General features: G+C 42.8%; 1 protein-coding gene across 1 annotated transcript in view; it reads left to right on the top strand.

The window, feature by feature from the left end:
* LOC120028100 (GTP-binding protein Rheb) overlaps nt 1-24,680 on the top strand; it is a 36,747-nt gene that overhangs the window by 4,916 nt on the left and 7,151 nt on the right. The window contains exons 2-6 of the mRNA XM_038973268.1: nt 7,295-7,366; nt 9,043-9,110; nt 9,413-9,495; nt 23,728-23,784; nt 23,886-23,933. Coding sequence (XP_038829196.1) covers nt 7,295-7,366; nt 9,043-9,110; nt 9,413-9,495; nt 23,728-23,784; nt 23,886-23,933 — 328 coding nt within the window. The remainder of the gene's footprint in view (nt 1-7,294; nt 7,367-9,042; nt 9,111-9,412; nt 9,496-23,727; nt 23,785-23,885; nt 23,934-24,680) is intronic.

The raw sequence follows: 24,680 nt of genomic DNA, 5'->3' as shown, positions 1-24,680 counted from the left end.
AAATGTTCTGAGAACATGACTTAAAATATAACCGTGAGGAAACCTGGTGGAAACGTTATGCTGTATGGTATTGAAGTATTGAAATTCCCATAGGAGAGTGTTGTTTCTTATCATTCTCGGAACTTTTTGAGAACATTCCTAGAATTTACCAAAATGTTTATTCAATGTAACGTTCTGTTAGTTTTACTTTGCAGAAATCACTCTGCCATTTCCTGATTGCTAGAACTATAATAGTTCGCCTAATTTCAGTTTGTGACAAAATAAGCTAATCATTGTACCATCTAAACTGCTGTCAAATATATTTTCCATAGCCAAAAATACCTGTTTGAATCTGGTGTTCAAAACCAAAAATAAAGACGCAAAAACCTAAACTTAAGAACGGGAAGCATAGAAATAGTGCACATAATGGATCTACCACTTTTTAGACTTCTTTTCAAGTAGGATGATTGATCTATAACTCACATTTCTATGTGAATTTGGTCAGGTCACCTAAAATGTTACATATTGCCACTTTAAATGAATTTAAAAAAACAAGAAAATGTATATTATTTTGTCAAGTTCCATAAATGTGCTGAGAATGTTCCAAAGCTAAGGTTCTGAGAACCATATGTTTCATAAGAGCGTGGTTGTCCTATGGTCATTTTTGCACACAACCTTCCCACAATGTTCTGGGAATGGTGCAGAATAGTTGCTTAGCTTTGGAACATTCTCAGCACATTTATGGAACTTGGCAAAATAATATAAATGTTCTTGTTTTTTTATTAATTTAAAGTGGCAATATGTAAATTTTTGGGTGACCTGACCAAATTCACATAGACATGGGATGTCACGACTCAGGAGAGTACAAGTATTAATGTCAATGTGGTAGCTTTTTATGAAGGAATTTGGCGGTTACCTCATGACTTTTGAATTTACCAAACTCAGTAACATAATCTGATTACTTTTAGTTGCTTCTGAATGACTTTCCCCTTTGGGTGCATTAGAAGAAGACAAAAAGGATCCATCAAACACATTTGGTGTGTCATCATAGTGGTCTGACTTGTGTTCACTCATTCAGATGGAACAAACTTACATGTGTGCCTTTTTTCAATGTTGAAGTCCAAGAAGTAATCCTCTAGTTTTTAAAAGTAGCCTATCTGTAATCTGATTTGATATTTTTTTTTTTGTTACTGGTAACGTAACTGATTTGTTTGTTTTTGGTAATCAGATTACATGTAATCAGTTACTCCCCAACCTTACTAGTGAAGTGACTAGTGAAGGGAAGAAAACCAGTAATTGCATGCTGGCCTAATTCAATGATTTACATTTTGGCCTTCCGAGTGGCGCAGCAGTCTACGGAACTGCATTGCAGCGCTAGAGGCGTCACTACAGACCCAGGTTCGATCCCAGGCTGTATCACAACAGGCTGTGATCGGGGTTTTGATTAACTTTAAGTTTGGCTTGGATGCATATTTTATGTGGTTGAAATACTGTCAGCTATAATGACGCTGATAAAGATAATACCTTTACAGGCGGTCCCTAACCGCGCATTCATTCTCTCAAGATGCTGAAATAAATAAATCTGATTTCTCCACTCCTGTTCCCGAGTCAAAATGTACATTTGGTGTATCATTTTACTGCATGAAATGCTTAATTCTACAGGAGTTAATATTATATTAGACTATGAGGTTTTCGACCTACAGTCAGTGTCCAGATTTCAGCTTGGCTACTATTACATTTAACCCATCTGAACAGTACAGTTCCCCTGATGTGCCATTTTGAAGTCCCTGTCTTGTGACTGTTACATTTGTGTAGCGCCTCATCCTCTTTTACCACTTTACCAAATCTTTCCCGAACAGGCTTCTGGCCCTCCCTTCTCTTTATTTCGCAGCTTTTCTCTTATTGAATTAAACTCCGAAATTGTCCTTTTTTCCTCAGTGTATCAAAGTTAACTTTTTCTGCCCAAATTCCCAAATGCATTTGGCAGTTGGCTTGTATTTGGCTCGCTACAGTAAGGCCTTAACGCTTAGGCTACGCGCTAACTCCAGATAAAAATAATGAATGAAAAACCTCAATGTATGTAGCTTATAGATTTTTTTATGAATTGTTTTCTCTTTATTCAACCCGTGGATATAACCACGGGGACTGCGGGATATGAGTCAACCCGCGCATCACTATTAGACACGTCACCTTGGTATTACCATTAATGTCAGAGGTTGAGCCCTTGACATGATAGTCTCAAAACTATTTTCAGAACTTGGTCCACAAGGTGCAGTGGATATTTTCCATGCCAGACATGTTTGTATTACTGTCCGGTTTTGGATGTAGACCATATGTCACAGCTTTCAGTCGTTATACCAACCTCGCGGCTTTGGTTCACAAAGAACATGGAATAATGTTGTACCGCAAAGCATAGTTAAGCAAATGTTTTTATAATATCTTTCCGCCATTGCCGTACAAATGTACACCACAAGTGTAATGAAATCGCTGTTGCAAAATCCTAGCAGTATACTATAGGCTTTTCCATTTAGTTTGGTTCATTCACAAGACAAGTCCAAGAAAATCAAGACCATAGACTACAGTATAAGGATTAAATGTTCAGCCTGTCATTTCCAGTGTTCACATACATTCTAAAGACAATTGATAATGTCCCCATGTTTCTGTCTTCATGTCCTCATAAAACCTTTTTTGCCATATTATTGTACTCCAGCTATTCATCCCGTTTTCTTATTTTATTCTTCAGCCTTCCTACTATAATATGCTGCACATGTTGTACTGTATACTAAAGGCTCAGAAGGACACCCGCAGTGCGTTACAGCGACTCACACATAGCAAAGCTGTTAATTGGCATATCTCCAGTCTTTGTAACAGTCATGCTGAATCTTTAAATATGTCCTGTGTTCATAGGCTTTGGCTCGTGCCTCATTAAAGCCAATGAAGAGGAAGGAGAAAATTGGTTTGTACAGTGCCATGGAATACACTACTCCTTCCTGTTTCAACACACATTGTGTCAGGTCACTGCATAATCTGCAACTCCTGCATCTGGGCATTGTTTTGAGGTCGCATACAATTACAGAGAGAGAACTGTATGTTCAGATGTTTTTGTCGCAGGGGCTATTTATAGTTCAGAGGATGCCTGTGTCCTCATCAAACTTAAACTGCGGCCAGGTTTGATAACCTGGTTAGAATGATGTACATTCCCTATGCATTTCTAATGTGTCGTCAGCAAACCAAACTGAAAACCGGTGTGAAACCGGGTTAACATATGTAGGCCAGGGTTCCCCAACTGGTGTGAAACCGGGTTAACATTATGTAGGCCAGGGTTCCCCAACTGGTGTGAAACCGGGTTAACATTATGTAGGCCAGGGTTCCCCAACTGGTGGGACCTGCGGGTGCTTTTATTTGCCCCCCCCCCACAGTTTGAGCAGTGTTTAAAAATATATATATTATTTTGGAAAGTGATTTTAACCTTTACTTAATACCCATCCCGGATCCGGGAGCATCCTCATCAAAAAAGCTGACTAGCATAGCCTAGCCTAACGGGACAGGGTTCATTTTGGAAATCAAAGTATTCCAACGCATAATAGAGATGTGGTCGTATACAAATAATAATTGATTGGATTATATAGAACTTTTCTACTAACTGAGGTACTCAAAGCGCTTTACATAGTAGGGAGAAACTCACCTCATCCACCATCAATGTGTAGCACCCACCTCAGTGATGCACGGTGACAATTGTTGTGCCCAGAGCGCTCATCACACATCATCTGTCAGGTGGAGAGACCACAGAGAGTGACGACAGAGTCAGGACACCCGTTTTAGCGTCTCATCTGAAAGACGGCACCCTAAAAAATGGTCCCGTGGCTGAATGTAGTTGTCGATCCCTGATGTAGACTATTTCCAATGGTGTTCATCAAACCAAGCTGAGAACTTAATTCCTTTTTTGGGGTATCTGTACCTGACTTTGCTATTTATATTTTTGACCATTTTTACCTCACTACATTCCTAAAGGAAATAATGTACCTTTTACTTCATACATTTTCCCTGACACCCAAAAGTACTCATTACATTTTGAATGTTTAGCAGAAAATTGTCCAATTCACACACTTATCCAAGGAACTTCCCTGGTCATCACTACTGCCTCTGATCTGGTGGACTCACTAAACAAAAATGCTTTGTAAATTATGTCTGAGCTTTGGAGTGTGCCCCTGTCTAGCCGTAAAAAAAAATTAATGGTGCCATCTGTTTCGCTTAAAGCAACAATATGTAACTTTTTGGGCGAGCCGACCAAATTCACATAGAAATGTGAGTTGTAGATCTTTCATTCTCTTTGAAAGCAAGTCTAAGAAGCGGTAGATCTGTTCTATGTGCGCTATTTCTATGCTTCCCGTTCTGCAGTTTAGTTTTACATCTTTTACTTTGGCTTTTGTACACCAGCTTCAAACAGCTGAATAAACATTATATTTGGATATGGAAAATATTTTTAGATTGTGTAGAAAACCGTTGTACAATGACTGCTTGTTTGGTCTCACAAACTGAAATGTAGAGTTTTAGCAACCAGGAAATGGAGGAGAAATTTCTGCATAGTGCATTTTTTATATAAGGATTTTGAAATTATACTTAAGTACAGTTGAAGTTTACATACACTTAGGTTGGCGTCAACACATTTCTTGTTAACAAACTACAGTTTTAGCAAGTCGGTTAGACATTTACTTTGTGCATGACACAAGTAATTTTTCCAACAATTGTTTACAGACATATTATTTCACTTATAATTCACTGTATCACAATTCCAGTGGGTCAGAAGTGTACATACACTAAGTTGACTGTGCCTTTAAACAGCTTGGAAAATTCCAGAAAATGGTGTCATGGCTTTAGAAGCTTCTGATAGGCTAATTGACATAAATTCAGTCAATTGGAGGTGTACCTGTGGATGTATTTCAAGGCCTACCTTCAAACTCAGTGCCTCTTTGCTTGACATCATGGGAAAATCAAAGGATTAGCCAAGACCTCAGAAAATAATGGTAGACCTCCACAAGTCTGGTTCATCCTTGGGAGCAATTTCCAAACGCCTAAAGGTACCACGTTCATCTGTACAAACAATAGTACGCAAGTATAAACACTATGGGACCACGCAGCCATCATACCGTTCAGGAAGGAGATGCGTTCTGTCTTCTAGAGATGAACGTACTTTGGTGGAAAAGTGCAAATCAATCCCAGAACAACAGCAAAGGACCCTGTGAAGATACTGGAGGAAACGGGTACAAAATTATCTATTTCCACAGTAAAACGAGTCCTATATCGACATAACCTGAAAGTCCGCTCAGCAAGGAAGAAGCAACTGCTCCAAAACCTCCATAAAAAAGCCAGATTACAGTTTGCAATTGCACATGGGGACAAAGGTTGTCCTCTGGTCTGATGAAACCACAATAGAACTGTTTGGCCATAATGACCATCGTTATGTCTGGAGGAAAAAGGGGGTGGCTTGCAAGTCGAAGAACACCATCCCAACTGTGAAGCACGGGGGTGGCAGCATCATGTTGTGGGGGTGCTTTGCTGCAGGAGGGACTGGTGCACTTCACAAAATAGATGGCAGGAAAATGTGGATATATTGAAGCAACATCTCAAGACATCAGTCAGGAAGTTAAAGCTTGGTCGCAAATGGGTCTTCCGAATGGACAATGACCTCATGCATACTTCCAAAGCTGTGGCAAAGTGGCTCAAGGACAACAAAGTCAAGGTATTGGAGTGGCCATCACAAAGCCCTGACCTCAATCCTATAGAAATTTTAAAGGGCATAACTGAAAAAGCGCGTGCGAGCAATGAGGCCTACATACTTGACTCAGTTACACCTGCTCTGTCAGGAGGAATGGGCCAAAATTCACCCAACTTATTGTGGGAAGCTTGTGGAAGGCTACCTAAAACGTTTGACCCAAGTTAAACAATTTAAAGGCAATTCTACCAAATACTAATTGAGTGTATGTAAACTTCTGACCCACTAGGAATGTGATGAAAGAAATAAAAGCTGAAATAAATATTTCTCTCTACTATTATTCTGACATTTCACATTCTTAAAATAAAGTGGTGATCCTAACTGACCTAAGACAGGGAGTTTTTACTAGGATTAAATGTCAGGAATTGTGAAAAACTGAGTTTAAATGTATTTAGCTAAGGTGTATGTAAACTTCTGACTTCAACTGTATATTTAAAACCAAATACTTTTAGACTTTTACTCAAATAGTATTTTACTGGGTGACTTTTACTTGAGTCATTTTCTATTAAGGAGTCTTTACTTTTACTCAAGTATGACAATGTGTGTTTATTCCACCACTGATTCTGTGCTTTTTCAATTTGTTTTCCTCAAACCTAAACTGAAACCGTGTTCAAATGGTGTACATTTCCTGCACATTGTGACTATCCTTCGCTGAAAGAGCCCAACATACTACAAGTGGAATTCACAAAGAATCTGAAAGCATTTCAAACTACGTAGCCTATTTTATATTAACCTCAATCGACTGCATGTGTGTCCCTGGAGTTTCACCACCCGGGGAGACGAGATGGTTAGTTTTGGACTGGGAGGTGATCATTCAGCGTTGATGCCAAACTAGTGGAGCGTTGAAAATGGGAGCGAGCTTCTCATTCATTCTGACGCTCCACTCCTCCGGGCTTTTCCCACAGAGCGAGAGAGTTCACGTCTCTCCAACCATGCATCGCAGCACTCCACTCTCCATTGTTATAGCAACAGGCTGCTACATATATATATATATGGGCTGTATAGGAGGGTTTAGATGGAGTAAGGCCTCTGTAGTGATAGTACTCCAACACTAGTGGGAATATCTAATGATAGTAGTACTGTAATATATCCTGTGTGTTGTGCTACTGCTCCAGGTTAAACACTGTGTGGTTTGTGAATGCAGCGAGAATCCCTTATATTGATTTGAAGAGTTATTTTTATTGACTAAAGTCCACTTTCTGTTTTCTACCTGAGTGAATACTGGAAATGCAGTAATTTTAGAAGGTTGCTATTCTGGCACATCGATATTATGGAATTGTCTAAAAGGCCAGAAATAGTAGCCTAGTACCAGTTTTACCTGCATTTGAGCTATGCTCTGTGTCTTGAATATTGCCAGTTTTGAAATTAGCCTAATGTGATGGTGAAATAGCATGCATTTTGGCATTTAGCAGAATCGGAACAAACCTTGTGTTCACACAGGGAAGTCAGAGTATTTGGCCTTTCCCTGTAATGCTGATGAATTACAACATATGATAATCAAAGGACATCGATCAGCGAAGATTCTCCATTTTCTCTTTGCAGGTAAATCCTCCTTGACAATACAGTTTGTGGAAGGCCAGTTTGTCGACTCGTATGACCCAACCATTGAAAACAGTAAGTGTGTGATGTCATCACCGCTCTCCCTCCAGGTTTCTGAGTTCTGGACACAGACAGGTACATGTCTCTAGGCTCCTCATTCATGGTGAAGTTCACACAACTCTGACTCAGCAGACACTTTATTTATTTATTTGCACTAGAGAAAACAAGAGATAGAGAAGAATACAGATTTTTTTTTTTTTATACATATATATAAAAAAGGGGGTGTGCAGGTGTGGTTGGAAGCCCAAGGGCTTATATGAAAACCACACCACAAAACAACAATATATAAGTACACACACTATTAGAAAGGGCACCCATGTACACACTTGTTTGCTCACACACACACGCACTCTCTTTCTGTCTCCAATAGGAGCATTTTTATTAGTGGGTTGTGTGGGAGGACTCTGTTTCTTCGCCACTACAGACTATTTGCATGGAGAGCCAGGGGAGCTTTTCTGATGTTTGTGAATGAACAGTCGTTTTGACAGAAGGTAGTGGTCTACCTCACTCATAGTCTCTCATAGGTAGACAAACCAATAACACACACACACACGCGTCCTTCAGTCAGAATATACACGCGCGCAATACACATTGTTGGTACGGCATTGCCCTTTGTTAGCACGGAGCACACAGCTTAAGCTTAATGCATGTTACAGTAGCTTAACACTCCTAGGGTAGACTGTGTGTTCCTGCCTACTGTATCTACGGTGTCTCAAGGCTTGGGGAGCTTCCATCCATGCAGCCTCCAGTGAAAGGGACGTCTAGTTATTTTTAGCCAGCCAGGGCTTATTTTTTGTGTGAATGAAACGCTTGATCGGCCTCAGCTGCTTCTCTAAGCCCAGGAACGTAGAATGCTTCCCATTTATAAATTGTGCTGGCTTCCATTCTAGAAACATGATTCTACTATACTACAGTAGCGATGTGGATTTGGCTGTCTTTCCTGCTATTTTGGTATGTGTGTGTCGCGCTTAAATAAGCCACTGAAGAAAACCCCCTTAGCTCACCTGTGATCCCAGCCCACCGGTCACCACAGAACCACCACCTCCTGTGATGAGGCACAAGGGTGGATATGGGTTTTCACCTCCACTCACCTTGAAGAAGAAAGCGGTGTACATGTGGTCTTGTCCATGAACTCGGAGGGAGTAGCCTCTGTCTGTTGGGCAGTCGGCAGGCAGTTCAGTTCCAGTCATCCAGAGTAACAGCCCAATCAGAATGTGTCTCAGTCCTGCCTGTTCTAGTTGATTTAAACACGTCACTTCCACTGTGTTATGATCTCAGCACCACATCAACACATTGCCCTACTTGTCTCTCTGCTTCACCGTGATTTGTCATGGGCTCATCAAAGCGATGTGGAGAAATGGCCTTCTGAATTGTAATGAATGAGACGTTCTTTGTGTCTCTATTTGTCTTGCTAATTCTATATCTCAGTCCCAAAAATGTTCTATGTTCTTTTAGAATACCTCTGGCAGAACTATAGGTCTGTAGAATCACTTAGGAACTCTAAGGCTGCATTTACACAGGCAGCCCAATCCTGATCTTTTCCCCAATTATTGGCAAAAGAGTTTATCTGATTGGTCAAAAGACCAATTGGTGACCAAAAGATCAGAATGACTGCCAGTGTAAACACAGCTTTAGTACTTCATTTGTCTTCCTTTCTCTCTCTCTCTCTCTCTCTCTCTCTCTCTCCTCAGCGTTTACAAAGATGATCACAGTGAATGGTCAGGAGTACCACCTGCAGTTGGTGGACACAGCTGGGCAGGTGTGTCCCTCTTACCAGTGGAGAGACCATCTCACACATCAGAATGTTGTGGTCAGACTGCCAGTGGGCCACTCTGTGAGAGCCAACATAAATTATTTTTAATACCAGGGGCAGTGTAGACTGGACCAGGGGCAGTGTAGACTGGGACCAGGGGCAGTGTAGATCTCAATTGACATCATTATTCAGCCTCATTCCACATACAGTAGCTACATTTCCTCATTTTTCCCATCGTAGAGTAGACATTCTATCTCTCTCTGATGTTTGATGAATCCTTCCACAAAAGGCCTCTTTCTCTCTGGCAGGATGAATACTCCATTTTCCCACAGACCTACTCCATAGACATCAACGGATACATTTTGGTGTATTCTGTCACGTCAAATAAAAGGTAGGTAAGCTCCGCCCTCTCCTTCATACTGCTGCTAAAGCTTCGTTGCTTATCCCTGAGTGATCTCGTCGCTGAAGGTTTCTTTGAATCTATCTGGTAGATCTCCCCTCTCTCTCTTTCTCTCTCGTTAAAGGCATGAATAAACCATTGCAGCTATTATTATTCAAAGTGAGCTCGAACACCTGCCAAATCAATGCGTTCTCAATGAAAATCTCATTATTTTGTGCCTCTGCTAGTTTGAAATTAAAGATCTAGTCACGTTTGAAAGGGAAGACGTGAAGTAGGTTATTTTGGTGAATATTAAATTACAAATAGTACCTCTGATCTTTCACATTTCTATCTGTATGCTATTATATGGAACAGGGCTTCTGTATGTTGCAGTGTTAGAGGTAGCTGAAATATATGAATCAGAGATGGTCGTTTCTAGTGCGTGTGGGGTGTGTTTTCTACCTTGACTCCATATCAGCTGGAGATTAAATCATTCCATCCAGCTCTCCTCCCTTGCCTCTTCTCTCTTAACCTCACCATCTCTCCCCTCACTGGCTTCCTCTCCATCCTACTCTCTTTCATCACTCCATCCATCTCTCAATTACACACTCACTCTTTCTCTCTCTGTCATATATAAGGGCTGTATAGGAGGGTTTAGATGGAGTAAGGCCTCTGTAGTGATAGTACTCCAACACTAGTGGGAATATCTAATGATAGTAGTACTGTAATATATCCTGTGTGTTGTGCTACTGCTCCAGGTTAAACACTGTGTGGTTTGTGAATGCAGCGAGAGTCCCTTATATTGATTTGAAGAGTTATTTTTATTGACTAAAGTCCACTTTCTGTTTTCTACCTGAGTGAATACCGGAAATGCAGTAATTTTAGAAGGTTGCTATTCTGGCACATCGATATTATGGAATTGTCTAAAAGGCCAGAAATAGTAGCCTAGTACCAGTTTTACCTGCATTTGAGCTATGCTCTGTTTCTTGAATATTGCCAATTTTGAAATTAGCCTAATGTGATGGTGAAATAGCATGCATTGTGTTTTCTAAAGATATAGCCCAGGCTCAGCATTTTGGCATTTAGCAGAATCGGAACAAACCATGTGTTCACACAAGGAAGTCCGAGTACTACAGTAGCGATACTACACTCGATCGCGCTCTCTCTGTCTCTCTCTCTGCCGCTCCGTGTCTCTCTCTCTCTGCCGCTCCGTGTCTCTCTCTCTCTCTGCCGCTCCGTGTCTCTCTCTCTCTCTGCCGCTCCGTGTCTCTCTCTCTCTCTGCCGCTCCGTGTCTCTCTCTCTCTCTGCCGCTCCGTGTCTCTCTCTCTCTCTGCCGCTCCGTGTCTCTCTCTCTCTCTGCCGCTCCGTGTCTCTCTCTCTCTCTCTGCCGCTCCGTGTCTCTCTCTCTCTCTGCCGCTCCGTGTCTCTCTCTCTCTCTGCCGCTCCGTGTCTCTCTCTCTCTCTGCCGCTCCGTGTCTCTCTCTCTCTCTGCCGCTCCGTGTCTCTCTCTCTCTCTGCCGCTCCGTGTCTCTCTCTCTCTGCCGCTCCGTGTCTCTCTCTCTCTGCCGCTCCGTGTCTCTCTCTCTCTCTCTCTCTCTCTCTGCCGCTCCGTGTCTCTCTCTCTCTCTCTCTCTCTGCCGCTCCGTGTCTCTCTCTCTCTGCTGCTCGTGTCTCTCTCTCTCTCTCTCTCTGCCGCTCCGTGTCTCTCTCTCTCTCTCTCTCTCTCTACACTCGATCGCGCTCTCTCTGTCTCTCTCTGCCGCTCCGTGTCTCTCTCTCTCTCTGCCGCTCCGTGTCTCTCTCTCTCTCTGCCGCTCCGTGTCTCTCTCTCTCTCTGCCGCTCCGTGTCTCTCTCTCTCTCTGCCGCTCCGTGTCTCTCTCTCTCTCTGCCGCTCCGTGTCTCTCTCTCTCTCTGCCGCTCCTTGTCTCTCTCTCTCTCTGCCGCTCCGTGTCTCTCTCTCTCTCTGCCGCTCCGTGTCTCTCTCTCTCTCTGCCGCTCCGTGTCTCTCTCTCTCTCTGCCGCTCCGTGTCTCTCTCTCTCTCTGCCGCTCCGTGTCTCTCTCTCTCTCTGCCGCTCCGTGTCTCTCTCTCTCTGCCGCTCCGTGTCTCTCTCTCTCTGCCGCTCCGTGTCTCTCTCTCTCTGCCGCTCCGTGTCTCTCTCTCTCTGCCGCTCCGTGTCTCTCTCTCTCTGCCGCTCCGTGTCTCTCTCTCTCTGCCGCTCCGTGTCTCTCTCTCTCTGCCGCTCCGTGTCTCTCTCTCTCTGCCGCTCCGTGTCTCTCTCTCTCTGCCGCTCCGTGTCTCTCTCTCTCTGCCGCTCCGTGTCTCTCTCTCTCTGCCGCTCGTGTCTCTCTCTCTCTCTCTCTGCCGCTCCGTGTCTCTCTCTCTCTCTCTCTCTCTGCCTCTCCGTGTCTCTCTCTCTCTCTCTCTCTGCCGCTCCGTGTCTCTCTCTCTCTCTCTCTCTGCCGCTCCGTGTCTCTCTCTCTCTCTCTCTCTGCCGCTCCGTGTCTCTCTCTCTCTCTCTCTCTCTCTCTCTCTCTCTCTCTCTCTCTCTCTCTCTCTCTGCCGCTCCGTGTCTCTCTCTCTCTCTCTCTCTCTCTCTGCTGCTCGTGTCTCTCTCTCTCTCTCTCTCTGCCGCTCGTGTCTCTCTCTCTCTCTCTCTCTGCCGCTCCGTGTCTCTCTCTCTCTCTCTCTCTCTCTCTGCCGCTCCGTGTCTCTCTCTCTCTCTCTCTCTCTCTCTGCCGCTCCGTGTCTCTCTCTCTCTCTCTCTCTGCCGCTCCGTGTCTCTCTCTCTCTCTCTCTCTCTGCCGCTCCGTGTCTCTCTCTCTCTCTCTCTCTCTCTGCCGCTCCGTGTCTCTCTCTCTCTCTCTCTCTCTCTCTGCCGCTCCGTGTCTCTCTCTCTCTCTCTCTCTCTCTCTGCCGCTCCGTGTCTCTCTCTCTCTCTCTCTCTCTCTCTCTGCCGCTCCGTGTCTCTCTCTCTCTCTCTCTCTCTCTCTCTCTCTGCCGCTCCGTGTCTCTCTCTCTCTCTCTCTCTCTCTCTCTCTGCCGCTCCGTGTCTCTCTCTCTCTCTCTCTCTCTCTGCCGCTCCGTGTCTCTCTCTCTCTCTGCCGCTCCGTGTCTCTCTCTCTCTCTCTCTCTCTGCCGCTCCGTGTCTCTCTCTCTCTCTCTCTCTGCCGCTCCGTGTCTCTCTCTCTCTCTCTCTCTCTCTGCCGCTCCGTGTCTCTCTCTCTCTCTCTCTGCCGCTCCGTGTCTCTCTCTCTCTCTCTCTCTCTCTCTCTCTCTCTCTCTGCCGCTCCGTGTCTCTCTCTCTCTCTCTCTCTCTCTCTCTCTGCCGCTCCGTGTCTCTCTCTGATGTTAGTTTAAGTATAGCCAATTGGAATTTGTGGCCTCTGTCTCTCTCTTTCTCTCAATTCAATTTGCTTTATTGGCATGACGTAACAATGTACATATTGCCAAAGCTTACTTTGGATATTTACAATATGAAAATAATGAGAATCAAAATTGTCAACGGGACAACAGTAACAACAATAACCAAGGGTCAAAATAGCCATACATAAGCATACAGTAGAGGACATGTGCAGGTTGATTGGTCTGTCAGACACTGTCCCTCAACTTATGGCAGGCAGCAATGTAGTGCGCTGCCAACCCACAGCTCTCTGCGTCCTCCCCCAACAGGACGGGTAGCCTACTCTCATCAGAGAGGTCTTTGAAACCTTGAATAAGGGTTTCAAATTTGGGGAAATGACACTAATTGTTTTATATTTTTCACATTTTGTCAGGAAATGCCGCTCCGTCTCAGGTTCTGCTGTGGTGCAGTGGTTGCACAGCCTTTCCTCTACAAGGAGCCAGGTTTTCCTGTGTCTACCCTTCTCAAAGGCAAGGCTGTGCTCACTGAGCCTGTACTTTGTCAAGGTTTTTCTAAGGTTTTGATCAGTAACCATGGTCAAATAGTTAGCCACGGTGTACTATCGATTTTAGGGCCAGATAGCACTGCATTTTGCATTGTTTGTGCTTGTGTTTCCCAATAAGCAATATAGTTTTGTTTTGAATGTATTGTAATTTGGTTTATTCTGATTGATTGGACGTTCTGGTCCTGAGGCTTCAGTGTGTTAGTAGAACAGGTTAGTGAACTCAGCCCCAGGACCAGCTGCATGAGGGGACTCTTTTCTTTGCTCAGCGCTTGGCATTGCAGGGCTTGGTAATGATATGAGAGGGGGTCACTGTATTTTAGATGTTTCCAAAACTTAATTGCTCTTTTTTGAGTTTTTGTTATTAGTGGATATTGGCCTTATTCTGCCCTGCATGCATTGTTTGTCGTTTTCTTCTGGACATGTAGGAGAATCTTACAGAACTCTGCATGCAGGGTTTCAATGGGCTGTTTGTCCCATGTGATGAAATCTTGTTTTGCAAGTGGACCCCACACCTCGCTGCCATAAAGTGCAATTGGTTCAATTACATATTCAATTAGTTTTAGCCAAATTTGAATAGGTATTTGAATGAGCTTTTTAATGGCGTAGAATGCCCTGCGTGCGTTCTCTCTGTTCATTCACTGCCTCATTAAGGTGTCCAGTTGAGCTTATATTTAAACCTCAGTAATTGTAGTGTGTGCAGTACTCTATATATTTTGTACCAATTGAGAACTTTGGCCTAATTCCCTGAGATCTGGATCTTCTCTGGAAAATCATTATTTTAGTCTTTTTGGGGTTTACTGCCAGGGCCCAGGTCTGGCAGTACTGCTCTAGCAGGTCCAGGCTCTGCTGTAGGCCATGTGCTGTGGGTGACAGCAGGCATAGGTCATCTGCGAAGAGTAGGCATTTAACCTCTGAATTGTGGAGACTAACACCAGGGGCTGAGGATTTTTCTAGAATAGTAGCCAATTCGTTGATGTAAATATTGAAGAGTGCATGGCTCAGATTGCAACCCCGACGAAGGCCCAGCCCCTGGTTAAAGAATTCTGTTATTTTCTTGCCAATTTTAATGCTGCACGTATTACCAGACTACATTGATTTAATTATGTTTTACCCCCTACACCACTTTCAATAACTTTGTAGAACAGTAATGTATGCCAAATAGAATCAAATGCTTTTTGGAAGTCAATAAAGCAAGTGTATATTTTGGTATTATTTTGGTGGACATGTTTATCTATCAGGGTGTGTAGGGTGTAAATATGATCAGTTGTGTGATGTTTTGGTATAAATCCAATTTGGCTTTTACTCAAGACATTGTGCTTATTAAGGAAGATTAGAACTCTTACATTTATAATACTACAGAAAACCTTCCCCAGTTACTGTTCACACAAATGTGTCTGTAATTGTTAGGGTCAAATTTGTCTCCGTTCTTAAAGATTGGGGTTATGAGTCCTTGATTCCAGATGTCAGGGAAATAACCTTCACTCAGGATCAAATTAAACAGTTTTAATATAGCCAATTGAAATTTTGCACTAGTGAGTTTGAGCATCTCATTTAGGATGTCATCAGGTCCGCATGCTTTTTACATTTGAGAGCCTGAAGTTTCTTATAGAGCTCCTGGTCAGTAATTGGGGAGTCCAATGGATTTTGATTTTCTTTTATAGCTTTTTCTAATCCATTCAACTTCTCATGAATTTGGCGTTGTTCTGCGTTTGTGTCAATTTGAACGGTGTTGTAGAGTGTTTTAAAATGGGTTGTCCATATGTCACCATTTTGTATCGCTAATTCCTCTTGTTTTGATTTTTTCAATTTTGCCAGAAGTTGTTTGTGTTTATGGACTCCTCAATTAGTGTCAGCTGCTTGCTGTTGTACTGTGCTTTTTGGTTCTGAGTGTATGTTTATAGAGTTTTAAAGTCTCACAGTAATGAAGGCGTAATTCACCATTATTTGGGTCTCTGTGCTTTAAAAAAAAAAAAAAAAATCTGTCTCTGTCTGGCTCTCTCTCTGTCTGTCGGCTTCTCACTCACCATTAATACGAGAATGAAAAAGTACAGAAGCTCTCCTGACTGCAGAGAGTTGACCAAAATTAAAGTCATATTTTATTTTACCAGGAAAAGCCCATTAAGACCCAGAGTCTCTTTTTCAAGGGCTTCCTGATAACTACTGCTGCATTTTCTCTCCTGTAATGCCTCCATACATTTCCAGACAATAATTTCAACAGGATTCATACTGTAGCAAATGATTTGTCCTGTGTAAGACTATTGTACTGGATGTGTGTGTGTGTGCCCCAGAGACTTATGTAAGATGCCATGGGAGCGGGCCTAGGGAGACTTTCCCTGGAGAAATGTGTTCCTAACCCCATCCCGTCATGTCTTCCTACTGGCCAGTTAATGATGTCAAATTTCGTTAATGTCCCCATTGATTTACATGCAATTCTACTGACCAGATTGGGACTCAACGTTCGTCATTATATATTGAGTCTCAAACCCTGCGTCAGGTCTAGCTCCACCCTCTGCCGGGTTTTTAAAAAACAGATGCATCTGGTTTTCAGAGGAAATGGAAAGAGAGCCTGTGACTCGACTTCCCCTTTTGGACGTTAACAAGGCGACTCTCCATTTTAACTCCTCCTCCACATTTACTGGATTGGTTCAACAGTGCAGATGAGAACCTCCCCCTCTTCTTTTTCTCCTCAGGACCAGAAAGAAAGATGAGACACGAAGGCATTTATTATACGCCTGCTACGTTGGGTTGAGTTACATAGGCCTCTACAGTAGACTATGGCACTGATTTATTATACGCCTGCTACGTTGGGTTGAGTTACATAGGCCTCTACAGTAGACTATGGCACTGGTTTATTATACGCCTGCTACGTTGGGTTGAGTTATATTGGCCTCTACAGTAGACTATGGCACTGATTTATTATAGTCCTGCTACGTTGGGTTGAGTTACATAGGCCTCTACAGTAGACTACGGCACTGATTTATTATACGCCTGCTACGTTGGGTTGAGTTACATAGGCCTCTACAGTAGACTATGGCACTGATTTATTATACGCCTGCTACGTTGGGTTGAGTTATATAGGCCTCTACAGTAGACTATGGCACTGATTTATTATACGCCTGCTACGTTGGGTTGAGTTACATAGGCCTCTACAGTAGACTATGGCACTGATTTATTATACGCCTGCTACGTTGGGTTGAGTTACATAGGCCTCTACAGTAGACTATGGCACTGATTTATTATACGCCTGCTACGTTGGGTTGAGTTACATAGGCCTCTACAGTAGACTATGGCACTGATTTATTATACGCCTGCTACGTTGGGTTGAGTTACATAGGCCTCTACAGTAGACTATGGCACTGATTTATTATACGCCTGCTACGTTGGGTTGAGTTACATAGGCCTCTACAGTAGACTATGGCACTGATTTATTATACGCCTGCTACGTTGGGTTGTTATATAGGCCTCTACAGTAGACTATGGCACTGATTTATTATACGCCTGCTACGTTGGGTTGAGTTACATAGGCCTCTACAGTAGACTATGGCACTGATTTATTATACGCCTGCTACGTTGGGTTGAGTTACATAGGCCTCTACAGTAGACTACGGCACTGATTTATTATACGCCTGCTACGTTGGGTTGAGTTACATAGGCCTCTACAGTAGACTATGGCACTGATTTATTATACGCCTGCTACGTTGGGTTGTTATATAGGCCTCTACAGTAGACTATGGCACTGGTTTATTATACGCCTGCTACGTTGGGTTGAGTTATATTGGCCTCTACAGTAGACTATGGCACTGGTTTATTATACGCCTGCTACATTGGGTTGTTATATAGGCCTCTACAGTAGACTATGGCACTGGTTTATTATACGCCTGCTACGTTGGGTTGAGTTACATAGGCCTCTACAGTAGACTATGGCACTGATTTATTATACGCCTGCTACGTTGGGTTGAGTTACATAGGCCTCTACAGTAGACTATGGCACTGATTTATTATACGCCTGCTACGTTGGGTTGAGTTACATAGGCCTCTACAGTAGACTATGGCACTGATTTATTATACGCCTGCTACGTTGGGTTGAGTTACATAGGCCTCTACAGTAGACTATGGCACTGATTTATTATACGCCTGCTACGTTGGGTTGAGTTACATAGGCCTCTACAGTAGACTATGGCACTGGTTTATTATACGCCTGCTACGTTGGGTTGAGTTATATTGGCCTCTACAGTAGACTATGGCACTGGTTTATTATACGCCTGCTACGTTGGGTTGAGTTACATAGGCCTCTACAGTAGACTATGGCACTGATTTATTATAGTCCTGCTACGTTGGGTTGAGTTATATAGGCCTCTACAGTAGACTATGGCACTGGTTTATTATACGCCTGCTACGTTGGGTTGAGTTATATTGGCCTCTACAGTAGACTATGGCACTGGTTTATTATACGCCTGCTACGTTGGGTTGTTATATAGGCCTCTACAGTAGACTATGGCACTGATTTATTATACGCCTGCTACGTTGGGTTGAGTTATATAGGCCTCTACAGTAGACTATGGCACTGATTTATTATACGCCTGCTACGTTGGGTGAGTTACATAGGCCTCTACAGTAGACTATGGCACTGGTTTATTATACGCCTGCTACGTTGGGTTGAGTTATATTGGCCTCTACAGTAGACTATGGCACTGATTTATTATACGCCTGCTACGTTGGGTTGAGTTACATAGGCCTCTACAGTAGACTATGGCACTGATTTATTATACGCCTGCTACGTTGGGTTGTTATATAGGCCTCTACAGTAGACTATGGCACTGATTTATTATACGCCTGCTACGTTGGGTTGAGTTACATAGGCCTCTACAGTAGACTATGGCACTGATTTATTATAGTCCTGCTACGTTGGGTTGTTATATAGGCCTCTACAGTAGACTATGGCACTGATTTATTATACGCCTGCTACGTTGGGTTGAGTTACATAGGCCTCTACAGTAGACTATGGCACTGATTTATTATACGCCTGCTACGTTGGGTTGAGTTACATAGGCCTCTACAGTAGACTATGGCACTGATTTATTATACGCCTGCTACGTTGGGTTGTTATATTGGCCTCTACAGTAGACTATGGCACTGATTTATTATACGCCTGCTACGTTGGGTTGTTATATTGGCCTCTACAGTAGACTATGGCACTGATTTATTATACGCCTGCTACGTTGGGTTGTTATATAGGCCTCTACAGTAGACTATGGCACTGATTTATTATACGCCTGCTACGTTGGGTTGTTACATAGGCCTCTACAGTAGACTATGGCACTGATTTATTATACGCCTGCTACGTTGGGTTGTTATATTGGCCTCTACAGTAGACTATGGCACTGATTTATTATAGTCCTGCTACGTTGGGTTGAGTTACATAGGCCTCTACAGTAGACTATGGCACTGATTTATTATAGTCCTGCTACGTTGGGTTGTTATATAGGCCTCTACAGTAGACTATGGCACTGATTTATTATACGCCTGCTACGTTGGGTTGAGTTACATAGGCCTCTACAGTAGACTATGGCACTGATTTATTATATGCCTGCTACGTTGGGTTGAGTTACATAGGCCTCTACAGTAGACTATGGCACTGATTTATTATACGCCTGCTACGTTGGGTTGAGTTACATAGGCCTCTACAGTAGACTATGGCACTGATTTATTATACGCCTGCTACGTTGGGTTGTTATATTGGCCTCTACAGTAGACTATGGCACTGATTTATTATACGCCTGCTACGTTGGGTTGAGTTATATAGGCCTCTACAGTAGACTATGGCACTGATTTATTATACGCCTGCTACGTTGGGTTGAGTTACATAGGCCTCTACAGTAGACTATGGCACTGATTTATTATACGCCTGCTACGTTGGGTTGAGTTACATAGGCCTCTACAGTAGACTATGGCACTGATTTATTATACGCCTGCTACGTTGGGTTGAGTTACATAGGCCTCTACAGTAGACTATGGCACTGATTTATTATACGCCTGCTACGTTGGGTTGAGTTACATAGGCCTCTACAGTAGACTATGGCACTGGTTTATTATACGCCTGCTACGTTGGGTTGAGTTACATAGGCCTCTACAGTAGACTATGGCACTGGTTTATTATACGCCTGCTACGTTGGGTTGTTATATAGGCCTCTACAGTAGACTATGGCACTGATTTATTATACGCCTGCTACGTTGGGTTGTTATATAGGCCTCTACAGTAGACTATGGCACTGATTTATTATACGCCTGCTACGTTGGGTTGAGTTACATAGGCCTCTACAGTAGACTATGGCACTGATTTATTATATGCCTGCTACGTTGGGTTGAGTTACATAGGCCTCTACAGTAGACTATGGCACTGATTTATTATACGCCTGCTACGTTGGGTTGTTATATAGGCCTCTACAGTAGACTATGGCACTGATTTATTATACGCCTGCTACGTTGGGTTGAGTTACATAGGCCTCTACAGTAGACTATGGCACTGATTTATTATACGCCTGCTACGTTGGGTTGTTATATAGGCCTCTACAGTAGACTATGGCACTGATTTATTATAGTCCTGCTACGTTGGGTTGAGTTACATAGGCCTCTACAGTAGACTATGGCACTGATTTATTATACGCCTGCTACGTTGGGTTGTTATATAGGCCTCTACAGTAGACTATGGCACTGATTTATTATACGCCTGCTACGTTGGGTTGAGTTACATAGGCCTCTACAGTAGACTATGGCACTGATTTATTATACGCCTGCTACGTTGGGTTGAGTTATATTGGCCTCTACAGTAGACTATGGCACTGATTTATTATACGCCTGCTACGTTGGGTTGTTATATAGGCCTCTACAGTAGACTATGGCACTGATTTATTATACGCCTGCTACGTTGGGTTGAGTTATATTGGCCTCTACAGTAGACTATGGCACTGATTTATTATAGTCCTGCTACGTTGGGTTGAGTTACATAGGCCTCTACAGTAGACTATGGCACTGATTTATTATACGCCTGCTACGTTGGGTTGAGTTATATAGGCCTCTACAGTAGACTATGGCACTGATTTATTATACGCCTGCTACGTTGGGTTGAGTTACATAGGCCTCTACAGTAGACTATGGCACTGGTTTATTATACGCCTGCTACGTTGGGTTGAGTTATATAGGCCTCTACAGTAGACTATGGCACTGATTTATTATACGCCTGCTACGTTGGGTTGAGTTACATAGGCCTCTACAGTAGACTATGGCACTGATTTATTATACGCCTGCTACGTTGGGTTGAGTTACATAGGCCTCTACAGTAGACTATGGCACTGATTTATTATAGTCCTGCTACGTTGGGTAGAGTTACATAGGCCTCTACAGTAGACTATGGCACTGGTTTATTATACGCCTGCTACGTTGGGTTGAGTTATATAGGCCTCTACAGTAGACTATGGCACTGATTTATTATACGCCTGCTACGTTGGGTTGTTATATAGGCCTCTACAGTAGACTATGGCACTGATTTATTATACGCCTGCTACATTGGGTTGTTATATAGGCCTCTACAGTAGACTATGGCACTGATTTATTATACGCCTGCTACGTTGGGTTGAGTTATATAGGCCTCTACAGTAGACTATGGCACTGATTTATTATACGCCTGCTACGTTGGGTTGAGTTACATAGGCCTCTACAGTAGACTATGGCACTGATTTATTATACGCCTGCTACATTGGGTTGTTATATAGGCCTCTACAGTAGACTATGGCACTGATTTATTATACGCCTGCTACGTTGGGTTGTTATATAGGCCTCTACAGTAGACTATGGCACTGATTTATTATAGTCCTGCTACGTTGGGTTGAGTTACATAGGCCTCTACAGTAGACTATGGCACTGATTTATTATAGTCCTGCTACGTTGGGTTGTTATATAGGCCTCTACAGTAGACTATGGCACTGATTTATTATACGCCTGCTACGTTGGGTTGTTATATAGGCCTCTACAGTAGACTATGGCACTGATTTATTATACGCCTGCTACGTTGGGTTGAGTTACATAGGCCTCTACAGTAGACTATGGCACTGATTTATTATACGCCTGCTACGTTGGGTTGTTATATAGGCCTCTACAGTAGACTATGGCACTGATTTATTATACGCCTGCTACGTTGGGTTGAGTTACATAGGCCTCTACAGTAGACTATGGCACTGGTTTATTATACGCCTGCTACGTTGGGTTGAGTTACATAGGCCTCTACAGTAGACTATGGCACTGATTTATTATACGCCTGCTACGTTGGGTTGAGTTACATAGGCCTCTACAGTAGACTATGGCACTGGTTTATTATACGCCTGCTACGTTGGGTTGAGTTACATAGGCCTCTACAGTAGACTATGGCACTGATTTATTATACGCCTGCTACGTTGGGTTGAGTTACATAGGCCTCTACAGTAGACTATGGCACTGATTTATTATACGCCTGCTACGTTGGGTTGAGTTACATAGGCCTCTACAGTAGACTATGGCACTGGTTTATTATACGCCTGCTACGTTGGGTTGAGTTACATAGGCCTCTACAGTAGACTATGGCACTGATTTATTATACGCCTGCTACGTTGGGTTGAGTTACATAGGCCTCTACAGTAGACTATGGCACTGATTTATTATACGCCTGCTACGTTGGGTTGAGTTACATAGGCCTCTACAGTAGACTATGGCACTGATTTATTATACGCCTGCTACGTTGGGTTGTTATATAGGCCTCTACAGTAGACTATGGCACTGGTTTATTATACGCCTGCTACGTTGGGTTGAGTTACATAGGCCTCTACAGTAGACTATGGCACTGATTTATTATACGCCTGCTACATTGGGTTGAGTTACATAGGCCTCTACAGTAGACTATGGCACTGATTTATTATACGCCTGCTACGTTGGGTTGAGTTACATAGGCCTCTACAGTAGACTATGGCACTGGTGGAACAACATTCCTCAACTAGATGTTGGAAAGGCATCTAACAAGCAAAAAATAGCACATTGTTAAGTACAGTAGTATTGAAATGGCACATTAAGTACAGTAGTATTGAAATGGCACATTAAGTACAGTAGTATTGAAATGGAACATTAAGTACAGTAGTATTGAAATGGCACATTAAGTACAGTAGTATTGAAATGGCACATTAAGTACAGTAGTATTGAAATGGCACATTAAGTACAGTAGTATTGAAATGGCACATTAAGTACAGTAGTATTGAAATGGCACATTAAGTACAGTAGTATTGAAATGGCACATTAAGTACAGTAGTATTGATGGTTCTTCTCATTTGAGGGAGGCTACTTCTCGTATCAAAGCTTATGTAGTATCGATTTCAAGCAATTGTTCAACCGCAACCGTCCTCTTTTTTGAACGCAGCCCTGATTTTGTCCCAGTCTGGTCGTTAGGCAACGTTTGTCAATGTAATCATGGTAGGTCATGCCTCCCATCAGCCCTCTCCAAATCCATACCAATGTAATCATGGTAGGTCATGCCTCCCATCAGCCCTCTCCAAATCCATACCAATGTAATCATGGTAGGTCATGCCTCCCATCAGCCCTCTCCAAATCCATACCAATGTAATCATGGTAGGTCATGCCTCCCATCAGCCCTCTCCAAATCCATACCAATGTAATCATGGTAGGTCATGCCTCCCATCAGCCCTCTCCAAATCCATACCAATGTAATCATGGTAGATCATGCCTCCCATCAGCCCTCTCCAAATCCAATGAGAAAATGATTCTCTTTTTGATGAGGCCCCTAATTAAAAATCTATGTAGGTGATAAAAGGCCGTGGTTAATTTATCCTTGTTATTGTTATTATTATTGTGAAGATGTGGATGGATCAGCACCCACTTAGCTCTCAGATGGTGTGGCTGCTTATTCTCACACACACACACACACACACACACACACACACACACACACACACAGACTGGAGGTGTCGGGGACGGAGAATGCAGCCATTCGATATGCTGGACACCTACATGTTACAAATTTAGCATTTATTTATTTATCATTGTCCGACCTAGACAATGTCACGCTTTACACCCATTTAAGAATGCATTTATGTACAAGTAAACATTTTTACACACGTTTCTAGACCCAAGTATTGAACTGTATAACTTTTGTAAGATGGTTTCTTTGAGAATGGATTTAGTAATGTTGTGTTGACTCTGGCCTTGTGTTGAGTAGGAGTTTTGTTTAATGCTTTAAATGCTTTTTATTTGGGCTGATCATAAAAGATTGAATGACCTTTTTTTTGTTTTCTTTTGTAGTTTTGAAGTAATAAAAGTTATCCACGAAAAATTATTGGATATGGTGGGTAAAGTACAGTAAGTAGACTGTTCCCCTATCTGACAATGTTTCAATATGTGTATATATATATACAGTGTTTCACTGATTCGTTTGACTGACAGGATTTTGTCTTCTGCAGAGTACCCATCATGTTGGTGGGGAACAAGAAAGATCTACACATGGAACGGTATGACACACACACACACACACACACACACACACACACACACACACACACACACACAGCTAGTCTTCCCAGAGGAACCAGACAGTTCTTTTCATTTTCTTAAATTAGATTTAACAGGGATTTACTGTTCTGACTGTCTTGTCGTTATGTTTGAGTCTGTGGAGACCTGTTCAGCTGACCCGAGTGGAGAGAAAGTACATTGGTTCAGCAGAGGGTGCGAAGCTGGAATAAACCTTTAGGACTTGATCTCCTGTCATTTTATGGGCCATTTTAAGGCTCCACAGCTTACATATTTTGCACGGAGGGCGAAATTGCAACAAGCTCTGTCTCACTGCAGAAGGAGATGTATATCCACGTTCTCCAAACGTCAAATTTCAGTGTTTTTGTTTCTCCTGCTCTAGTATTCCATTTCTCCAAATGTCAAATTTTGAAGTTATAGGTTAAGTTTAGTCACTCATTCTGAATGGTTAAGGTAAGGGTTAAAGTTTTGGATAGGGTTTTGGATAGTGTACAAAACCAGTATCCACGGCTGGGGTCGAACACTTACCCTTCTGATCCAGATTCATGAGATTACACTTATCCACAACCCTCATCCACAACGTCCTGGCAAAACCCAAGTCTACTTGGTGGTAATAGCGCTCACTGTTGCCCCTAGTGGCCTGTTTTGAAGGCATGGATAGATGTCAGATTTTGCAGTCAATCTTGAACGATCTCCCTGGAAATGCATCTCCCACTCAATGCCATTCC

Source organism: Salvelinus namaycush, chromosome 33 (assembly GCF_016432855.1).
Source record: "Salvelinus namaycush isolate Seneca chromosome 33, SaNama_1.0, whole genome shotgun sequence".
In the NCBI taxonomy this organism is placed as follows: Eukaryota; Metazoa; Chordata; class Actinopteri; order Salmoniformes; family Salmonidae; genus Salvelinus; species Salvelinus namaycush.
The sequence above is the reverse complement of the archived record's forward strand: the minus strand, read 5'-3'. Positions and strand labels throughout refer to the sequence as shown.